The sequence below is a fragment of the Kogia breviceps genome, chromosome 1, assembly GCF_026419965.1.
Source record: "Kogia breviceps isolate mKogBre1 chromosome 1, mKogBre1 haplotype 1, whole genome shotgun sequence".
Lineage (NCBI taxonomy): Eukaryota > Metazoa > Chordata > Mammalia > Artiodactyla > Physeteridae > Kogia > Kogia breviceps.
In genome coordinates, this window is record NC_081310.1 from 173,870,356 (window position 1) to 173,880,986 (window position 10,631).

At 45.1% G+C, this 10,631-nt stretch overlaps 1 protein-coding gene across 2 annotated transcripts in view; it reads right to left on the minus strand.

Moving 5' to 3' along the window:
- The window catches only part of LOC131746043 (protein argonaute-4), a 38,924-nt gene extending 28,904 nt beyond the window's left edge, over positions 1–10,020 (minus strand). Inside the window, exons 1-2 of one of the 2 annotated variants that reach the window (XM_059046977.2) lie at positions 9,736–10,020; positions 1,650–1,815 (exon numbers count right to left, since the gene is read on the minus strand). In XM_059046977.2, the coding sequence (XP_058902960.1) occupies positions 1,650–1,815; positions 9,736–9,754 (185 nt within the window). In that variant the 5' untranslated portion in view covers positions 9,755–10,020. The remainder of the gene's footprint in view (positions 1–1,649; positions 1,816–9,735) is intronic. The other variant, XM_059046984.2, reaches the window with a different exon arrangement.
- Positions 10,021–10,631: the final 611 nt, after the last annotated feature.

The following is a 10,631-nucleotide window of genomic DNA, read 5'->3' on the forward strand; positions in this document are numbered from 1 at the left end:
TCAAGCCACCATCATTTTTCACCTGAATCATTACACGTGCCTCCTAATTGATTTCCCTGCTTTTCACCCTTACCTGCTAGGGTTCGTTTTCAACACAGCAGCCAAAATGATCCATTAAAAATCTAAGTCATATCAAATGATGTCTACTCAAAACCCATCTAATCAGAGTAAACACTGAAGTTCTATGACCGCCTACAAGACTGCATGATAGGGCCCTTTGGAGTTTCTCTATCACTCTCCCCCTCACTCAGTCCAGCAATACAGGCTTTATCTGCTATTCCTTGAATATACCATGCAAGCTGCTGCCTCTGCCTGGGACTCTCGTCATGTAGATATCCCTTACCTCCTCTAGGTTTCTCCTCAAATGTCACTTTTCAGTGAGCTCTTCCCTAACTATACTATTAAAATATTATATATATATATATGTATGTGCGTGCACCCATATATATACACACACATGCGTTCACACAAACATCTTACATAATACATATGTAACATATATACAAAATATATATGTATTTACAATATACATAAATACTATATATACTATATGTGTGTGTGTGTGTATATATATATATATATATATGTAAAATCAGTGGCCCATCCTCCATCCCTATCTTCCATCCTTGTTTTATTTTTCTTCACAGCAGTTATCATCAACTAACAAATAATGTTTTGTTTGCTTATTCATTTACTTTTGGACTTTTCCCCCATTAGAATATAAGTTCCTCAAGGGTAGGAACTTTTGCCTGTTTGTTCATGTTGTATTCCCCAAACATAGAACAATACCTGATACACAGTGAGCACCCAACAGAATATATGTCAAATGGATCAATATTAGCCATTGCCACCGCTTCTGTTATCATTGATTTCAGTTATACAACAGCCAAACAATTAAGGGCTTGCATGAGATTGAACTATACCAGAAAGCCAAATAATTGATCTATAATGAGAAAACAAAAACAAGCCAATACTTGGCTTGGTTTCACCAAGAAATACTTCACTTTACAGCAAAAGCATCCTTGGAAAGGCAAGAACTATAATATTAAGGACTACCTGAATATCACAGCATGAAAACAGAGAAAAGGAAAGTGGGTGATCTCAGCACACTGTAAAAATATCTGCTATAGGGCTATATTCACTATTGGTAAATTCCTGTCATACAGACCACAATGCTAAAATCGTCTTATCTAGACCCCTCTTGGATAATGCTAGAATTAAATAGAGCTTCTGAGTTTATGTTCTTCAATACCGCAAGATGATTCTTCTGTCTTTATACTTATGTTTTTCTCATGTCCAATACCAACACATGATAATAAAATTTGAATTTCCACATAGTTCTATTTTCCATAGACACCAGTGGCTTCACCTATTTTTATAAATTTCTGCTACCTTTGGACAGTGAAAGAGGTGACCTTTCTTCTTCATTCATTAAGTATTTACTGACTGAACAATGATGTATCCTGCATTCTGCTAGAATCTGTGGAGGACAACCAAGTATGAGACAGCAAACCTGCTGTCAAGAAACTTAACATCTTAGAGAAAAAAAAAAGCCTACATGTTAAAAGAGTTTAGAGAACAATACGATTCATGATAAACAAATTACATGTATTTAAATGTATAAGAAGCCTACTCTTTCTAATCCTTACCTGTTGACTCTACGAGGACGTTTTTCTGGTTTAATATCCACGTCATAGTGATACACATCTATTTTAGGAATCTGAACCTGAAAATGATTGGCTAACAGTCGAATTGGTTTTCCAACAGTTCCAAGGCCAGGACGACGAGGTGGCTGAAACAGGCTGGTTGGAGGTCCTGAAGAGAATGAAAGATATTTGATGTGCTATTTGTTTGTGAAGGATAATATTCCCCTCATGATCAGGATGATGATGATAATAGCTACAATTGGAAATTCCCTGGTGGTCCAGTGGTTAGGACTCTGCACTCTCACTGCCAAGGACCCATGTTCAATCCCTGGTCCAGGAACTAAATTCCCACAAGCCACGTGGCACGACCAAAACAAAAATTGCTACAATTATTGAGATCTTATTATTCACTGAACATACTCTGATATACAAAGGTCAAAAGTTTTTTGACCTAAGACTCTCTAGATTTCTAAATATTTTGCCATGTTGCTATTATTCTGAATATGGGGGGATGTCAACATTAGACACAGTATGATGAACCCTCAGAGGCAGTCTACTGTCTAAAATCTTTTATCAGCATCAGTAGATCTGCAGCTAGGCTTACAAAATTATATGCATTTAAAAATAAAAACATCTCGGACTTCCCTAGTGGTGTGGTGATTAAGAATCCACCTGCCAATGCAGGGGACACGGGTTGGAGCCCTGGTCCGGGAAGATCCCACATACAGTGGAGCAGCTAAGCCCGTGCACCACAACTGAGCCTGCACTCTAGAGCCCACGTGCCACAACTACTGAAGCCTGCGTGCCTAGAGCCCGTGCTCTGCAACAAGAGAAGCCACCACAATGAGAAGCCCGCGCACCGCAATGAAGAGTAGCCCCCACTCGCCACAACTAGAGAAAGCCCGTAAGCAGCAATGAAGACCCAACGCAGCCAAAAATAAATAAATAAATATATTAAATAAATAAAACCATCTCTAAACTCTGGGGGCCATCACCAGTTCAGGCTGAAGATGATCCATTAATCCTCCATAAATTAGCCTGCATTATTACAGTTTGCACAGACTGTAGGAGATTAAACAGCAGCTATATTTATCAATTTAATTGCTAACTTACATAGTGAAACAATACCAATAATGCTAGACTTTCTTGCTTATAACGTGATATTTTAAAAATCTGGACAGTCAGATATTTCCTGATCACAAGATGTGGTTCATTTCTTCAACAAACATTTATTCATTTATTATATGTCTAACATGTACTGTGGACTCAGGAAAAAAAACAGAGCCTCTGCTTTCAAGGAACTTACAGTCTAGACCAGTGGTTCTCAACCTGGGGTAGCTTTTGTTCCCCAGTAAACATTTGGCAAATGTCTGGAGACGTTTGGGGTTGTCACAAATTGGGGAGTGATACTGACATGTGGGGCCAGGGATACAGCTAAACATCCTACAACGCACAGGTCAGCCCCCCAAAACAAAGAAGTATTCAGTCCAAAGTATCAAACAGTACTGAGGCTGGTACTTCCCTGGTGGCACAGTGGTTAAGAATCTGCCTGCCAATGCCTGGGACACGGGTTTGATCCCTGGCCCGGGAAGATCCCACATGCCTTGGAGCAACTAAGCCCATGCGCCACAACTACTGAGCCTGCGTGCCACAACTACTGAAGCTTGTGCGCCTAGAGCCCATGTTCTGCCACAAGAGAAGAAGAAGCCACCGCAATAAGAAGCATGCACACCGCAACGAAGAGTAGCCCCTGCTCGCCACAACTAGAGAAAACCCGTGTGCAGCAATGAAGATCCAACGCAGCCAAAAATAAATAAATTTTTAAAAAATAAAATAAAATAGGGCTTCCCTGGTGGCGCAGTGGTTGAGCGTCCGCCTGCCGATGAGGGGGACGCGGGTTCATGCCCCGGTCTGGGAAGATCCCACATGCCGCGGAGCGGCTGGGCCCGTGAGCCATGGCCGCTGAGCCTGCGGGTCTGGAGCCTGTGCTCCGCGACGGGAGAGGCCACAGCAGTGAGAGGCCTGCGTACCGCAAAAAAATAATAATAATAATAAAATAAAACAGTACTGAGGCTGAGAAACCTTGGTCTAGATACGGCAGTCATTCCAAATTATTCCATTGATGGTTCCCACGATATTCCATAAAAAGAAAGGATTCCATAAGCTAAAGAAACTGCATATTCCCTCCCCTGCTTAAAATTCCAATGTATATTATCATGTTAAATTCTCTAAGAAGTCATGTAATAAATAAATCTGCTAAACATTATCATTTACCTAACTTGTTTTTCCCTAGAACACCCCCCACACACACACACACACTCTTTCTCTGTTTCTTTTTTTTTTTTTAGATTTTTTTTTTAATGTGGGCCATTTTTAAAATATAAATTTATTTATTTTACTTATTTATTTGTGGCTGAGTTAGGTCTTCATTGCTGTGCGCAGGCTTTCTCTAGTTGCAGCGAGTGGGGGTTACTCTTCGTTGCAGTGCACAGGTTTCTCATTGCGGTGGCTTCTCTTGTTGCGCATCACGGGCTCTAGGTGCGCATCACGGGCTCTAGGTGCGCGGGCTTCAGTAGTTGTGGCTCTCGAGCTCTAGAGCGCAGGTTCAGTGGTCGTGGCACATGGGCTTAGTTGCTCCGCGGCATGTGGGATCTTCCCAGACCAGGGCTCGAACCCGTGTCCCCTGCATTGGCAGGTGGATTCTTACCCAATGCGCCACCAGGGAAGCCCCTGATGTGGGCCATTTTTTAAGTCTTTATTGAATTTGTTACAATATTGCTTCTGTTTTATGTTTTGGCCGCTAGGCATGTGGGATCCTAGCTCCCGACCAGGGATCAAACCCACACCCCCTGCCCTGGAAGGCGAAGTCTTTACCACTGGACCACCAGGGAAGTCCCTCTCTCTGTTTTTAAAATCAAACATCTATCAATACTCAGTAGATAAGGATTTAGGGAAACACAGTCTGGGAAATATCTGTCTACAGAAAATCTCACTCATTTTTTATTATAATGTCAAATGGACACTGGCCTAAAACATAAATATCTTTTCTGCTATGAATAGGTGTTGAGTAAAGTGAGCTGTGTTTACAAAGGAAAGTTACAACAGGTTTTCTTGTTGCAAAGGTATTTCACCGAGAACAAAAGACAATTCACTAAGGAGAGAAAGCTTTGAAGCAAGAAGCTGTTCTGGTCCAAATCGCTTAGGAAAATCAAAGCAAACACTTAAATGAAATTTGTGTTGACAGATCACCACATACTAATTCTTAAAGTACTGAAAATCTTTTCACGTATTAAATTCACTGTTCCTTCTTCCCCTAAATTATGCTCATCCTTCAAAACTCAGGTTGAGGGGCTTCCCTGGTGGCACAGTGGTTGAGAATCCGCCTGCCGATGCAGGGGACACGGGTTCGTGCCCTGGTCCGGGAAGATCCCACATGCCGCGGAGCAACTAAGCCCGTGAGCCATGGCCGCTAGGCCTGCGCGTCCGGAGCCTGTGCTCCGCAGCGGGAGAGGCCACAACAGTGAGAGGCCCGCATACCGCAAAACAAACAAACAAACAAAAACAAAAAACAAAAAAGGGCTTCCCTGGTGGCGCAGTGGTTGAGAATCCGCCTGCCGATGCAGGAGACACGGGTTTGTGCCCTGGTCCGGGAAGATCCCACATGCCGCGGAGCAACTAAGCCCGTGAGCCATGGCCGCTAGGCCTGCGCGTCCGGAGCCTGTGCTCCGCAACGGGAGAGGCCACAACAGTGAGAGGCCCGCATACCACAAAAAAAAAAAAAAAAAAAAAAACCCTCAGGTTGAGTGCAACCTCCTTGGAAAGCCTTTCCAGAATCTCCCAGGCTGGAGGATGCATCTTCTGTGTTCCCAAGAACTTCTGTATAAGGGAGCACTTAACGACAAGTACCTAGAAACAACTTGTTAACTTGTTAAATTACTGTCTCCTTCACTAGACTGTAAACTCTTAGAAGAAATGGACTTCCAGTTCGTTGTTATCTCAATACCTAATTCAATGACGAGCACATTGTAGGAATTCAATAAATGTTGAACTGAACAGTACCAATAATCCCTGTAGCAGATCCAGGTAGAAACTAAACAGAAACCTAGTCATTTCTAAAACAAAAGAATTGACGATTATCTTTTCATTGAAACAAAAAAGCACTTAATTTATACCAAAAATATTATTATTCCTTGGAGTTGAGTTCCACTTCTGGTGAACAAGGGGATCTACTCTTGGTGTGATATGACATTTATAAACAAGGTAAGAAGTAGATAATAAATAATATCAGAGGTAGACAGGCAAACTGAATTAACCCAATTAAATCATATAAAAAAGTCAGCCCTGCATATTCCAAGATATGCTTAAGCAATCTTTGTATTGCAAATCCAGCTTTATGACAGAAATTTGGATCAAGTGACTTGCCCAAGGATGTATGACTAGACTAGGTCTCAAGTGACTTGCCCAAGGACGTATGACTAGACTAGGTCTCCTTACTCCCAGTTCAGGGCTTTTTCTTCTCCCATTTACTTCACAATCCTATGGCATCTATACGTCTCTAAAGTACTTCATGCCCTTTAAAGAGGCAGAGGCAGAAGAAATGAAGGAAAGGGAATAAGAAGTAGAGAAATGCAGAGTGTGTGTCTTTTCCATGGCAAGAGAGAAAAGTCAGAAGGTGAGTGATCATTCCTTTTAATAAGTTTAGAAGACTTATTTAGAAAGATATATTCTAAAATTGTTCATCCCCAAAGCTGGTTTCTTTGAATTTATCAAAAGACTTATGAAGAAATAAATCACAGTGGCTAAGGCTCTGGAACCAAACTGCCTGAGTTTCAGTCCTGGTTTTACCACTCCCTAACTGCATGACCTAGGGCCAGTTTCTTAGCCAATCTGTGCATCAGTTTCCTTATCTATAACATGGAGGAGGTATGATAATAATAGCATCCATCTCATAAGGCTACTGTGAGGATCTCATGAGACAATGTATATAAAAGGCTTAACACGGTGCCTCACAATGGTAAGCACTCGATAAATGTTAGCTATTATGACTGCGCTTGCATAAATGTTATAGTTATTGCTCAAAGGTCTTCATGTGGGGAGCATCTCCAAAATTTAGTGACAAAGTCAGAGAATGACATCTTCCAAAAAGGTAACAAATATGACTCAACACAGATTAGATGAAGTCAGCTTAATAGAAGAGGAGGGCATTAGACTAGGAGTCAGGTGACCCAGACTCCTCCTCACCACTCAGCATTGAGACCTTGATAAAGTCACTTAAGTTCTCTGAACCTCTTTTCTCATCTGTAAAATGGGGATCATACCTGCCTTGCCTACCTCACAGAGAATTAAATGAGCTAACAGCTAAGAAAGCACTTTCCAAACTGTAAAGCACTGTAAAAATCAATATTACTATTAATATAAGCAAAATAAATGGTAATATAATTAAATATATTTATTTCCAAGTTATTGTTGTCAGAAATCTAAATTGGGTGAGGGAGAGCAGAGCAAGACTAAACATGCTTCAATGATTGTTCAAGCTAGGAGGGAACAGAGCACTAGATCCATGTGCTTTAACAAAGAAGCAGGAAAGCTTCTCTAGGTTCTTAGCCTGGATGAAATATCCCACAAGACTATCAACTCCCTTTGCTCTAATTCATGCTCAGCAAGCAGTTTCTTGTTATTAATTGGGTTTCCAAGGTGACAACCAAAAAAGGAGTTTGCTAGACAGTAGACATGAAAATATTCCAGTCAACGGAAAAGATCTATGTGACATTGTGGCTTATTCATTAGTGTCTTATAAATGTGGTTAGTGAGAATTAATTTTCCTCAATCCTGGGTGAAATGATAAGTCCTGCAAAATCTAAAATCAAACCAAAAAGAGAGTCCCTGGGATGTTCCTAATACCGCCAGGTTGATCTTTCCCATGAAATTTGGTTTGTATACACAGTTACATAGTCTCTTTCAATATCAGCTCATAAATGCAACAGTTGATTCAATTATGACTTTCTAGCAGGGGAGGGAGGGAAGAAACATTTGTTGAGTATCTCCAATGCATTACTATCTACAACAAGACTTCCCACATACATTACCTTATTTCATTCTCACAACAATCTTGCAGCACATAATTACTATTACCCTTATTTTATAGTTGCGGAAATGAAAGTTCAAAGGAATTAAGTAATTTGCCCAAGGTTATACAACTATTAAATTACTAGATTGGATTTGAACAGAAGTCTGTTACATTCCTAAAGACCTGATCATGCCTTTAGCCGGGGGACATAGCTGAAGTAACCCTGTGTAATACACTGAGGTTTATCAAATAATATTAATGTGACAAAACCAATTTATTTTTAAAAGGCATATGAAATTTGACTACGAAATCTTTTAAAAAATACTCTAAGAAAAAAAAAAAAAAAAAAAAAAAAACAACTCTAAGGGGCTTCCCTGGTGGCGCAGTGGTTAAGAATCCACCTGCCGATGCAGGGGACACGGGTTCGTGCCCCGGTCCGGGAAGATCCTACATGCCTCGGAGCAACTAAGCCCCTGCGCCACAACTACTGAGTCTGTGCTCTAGAGCCCGCGAGCCACAACTACTGAAGCCCGCGTGCCTAGAGCCCGTGCTCTGTAACAAGAGAAGCCACCGCAACAAGAGAAGCCACCGCAACGAGAAGCCCACGCACCACAATGAAGAGCAGCCCCTGCTCGCTGCAACTAGAGAAAGCCATGCACAGCAATGAAGAACCGAAGCAGCCAAAATAAATAAGTTAATTTAAAAAAACCCCAAAACTCTAGGGACTTCCCGGGTGGTCCAGTGGTTAAGACTTCGCCTTCCAGTGCAGGGGGTGGGGGGGTTAGATCCCTGGTCCAGGAGCTAAGATCCCACATGCCTCATGGCCAAAAAACCAAAACATAAAACAGAAGCAATACTGTAATAAATTCAATAAAGACTTTAAAAAAATACTCTAAGCAGCAAATAAAAGTGGAGTTGAATCATTCAGCTATGTAAACAAGTTTCAAATAAACAAACTTGCAAAGTTTCCAAACTCAAATGGTAGACTGAGTTTTCTATGCACTAAAAAAATGAAATGCTCTACAACTAAGACTACTATGTAGATAAGGTATGATATTAAAGTTAATTCTAACACAGCCCCTAAACCCTGCCCTACTTAGCCAAGACATCAGAAACTTGTTGGGGTTCCAGGTGGGAGCAGCAGACTCCAATCTGCAGGGCATTTGTTACAACTTGGAATGGTTCTTCTTGTTTGGGCAGAGTCGGGGAGATAACCAGAGGCCATTCATAATACAGTTTCCAAAGCACTTTCTCCTTCATTTGATCCTCACAACTGCTTCTAACCCAATTAGAAGATACTTGGAGTATTAAAGCCGGAGCTGGAGCCTCTGGCTGGTAACTCGCCTGTCACTGAGGAGGTACGACAGACCACTCTGGGTCTCTTGCACAGACTGACAGGTAGACAGAGGCAGAAGACCACATTCCCCGAGACTTCAGGGCCTTTGAGAAAGGGTGGACACTTTGCCCCCTGGCCTTTGGGGCTAATGAGAAGTGTTTAGGGGAAGTTCTCTTTCTTCCTTATCTGAGGGCTCTGGACTGTCTGTCAGTGCAAAGAAAAATAGGGGTGCGGCCCCAAGCCAAGAATACCCGTGGTAGTAGATGGTGGAGTCCTTCCCGGTCCGGTCCGGTCCGGGCCAGGCCTCCGCTCGGCATCTGGCACAGATCGCGTCCCTTCTGAAGCCCAAACTGGCCTCGCCTCCACCGTGGAGCACAGACCACCTCCCTGAGGTTGGGTCAGGTCTCCCTGAGACCTGCGGACGCGGGTCACTTTCCTCGGTGACCTCGTTCCTTCCTTAGACCTTGAGAACTGGCTCAGCTCTCCAGGCTGGGGCGCGGAACCCGCCCCCGCCGAGGCCAGGGTCAGCTCCCTCCGCCTTGGGCCATGGGGTCCCCCTCCCCCAGGCCTGACGGCCCAACCCAGGTACGCACAGGCCGATGGGGGCCACGGGGAGCTGCCAGCCCGCCCGCCCGCCCACCCGTCCCCGGGTCCGGTCCTGGTCCCGGCCCGAGCGTCCTCCTCACCGGGTCCCAGCGCCTCCATGGCGGCGGCGGGGGCCGCCTCGCCGCGGTCCCCGGCGCCTCCCGCTCCGGGCCCCGCCGCCGCCGCCGCCGCCGCGTAACGCTTGATCTCCGGAATATTGGCGCTATGGGGGCGCCGCGGAGACGCGGACGCTGAGCAAGGGGCGGCGGCGGCGCCCGGCCCGGGGACAGGGACCCGGCTCCCGCGGCTCTTCCGGCCTCAGCGACAACAAAAACAATCCCCGCCGCCGCCGCCAGCGGGAGCGGGAGCGAGAGCCAGCGCGCGCGCCCGTCGGGCGGGGAGAGGGCGCGGGGCGCGCGCGGCCAGGGGTCCTGGCTCACGGAGGGGGCGTGCACAGCCCCGGAAGCCGGGTTCAGCCGGCCCGGCGTGGGGCAGAGGCGGGCTGGGGCGGGGATGGGCGCGCGCGCCCTGATGGGGCAGCGCCCAGAGGACGTGTCGGGCGCGCGCCCGCCCGTCCGCACTGCCCTGTAGCCCAGGGAGGCCTTCCCCGGCGAAGGGCTCTGGGGGGCCTACATGCTGTGCTCCCAGAGAATCCCAACACACAAGTGCCCGGAAAAAGATCGGGATTGCAGACCCCGCTCATCCAGACACAGCTCTCCACTTCCGCCCGTGGAAAGTGTCCTGAGATTCACGTCGGACACCTCTCCTCCTTCCTCCCACCTCAGACCACTTGTTTCTCCTCTGTCTCCTCTTTCTCCACTGTCCTGGGACTGAGAACACCGGGGTCACCACGGACGCAGCATTTTCCTTACACTTCTTCATCCAGGACTGTACACCCAGGTGCTCTTCCCGACCCATGCAGCCGAAAGCACTGCGGGAATGGACTATGATGAATGATGTGTTCTCTCACTGTCTATGACCTCTGCTCAGCAAGTCA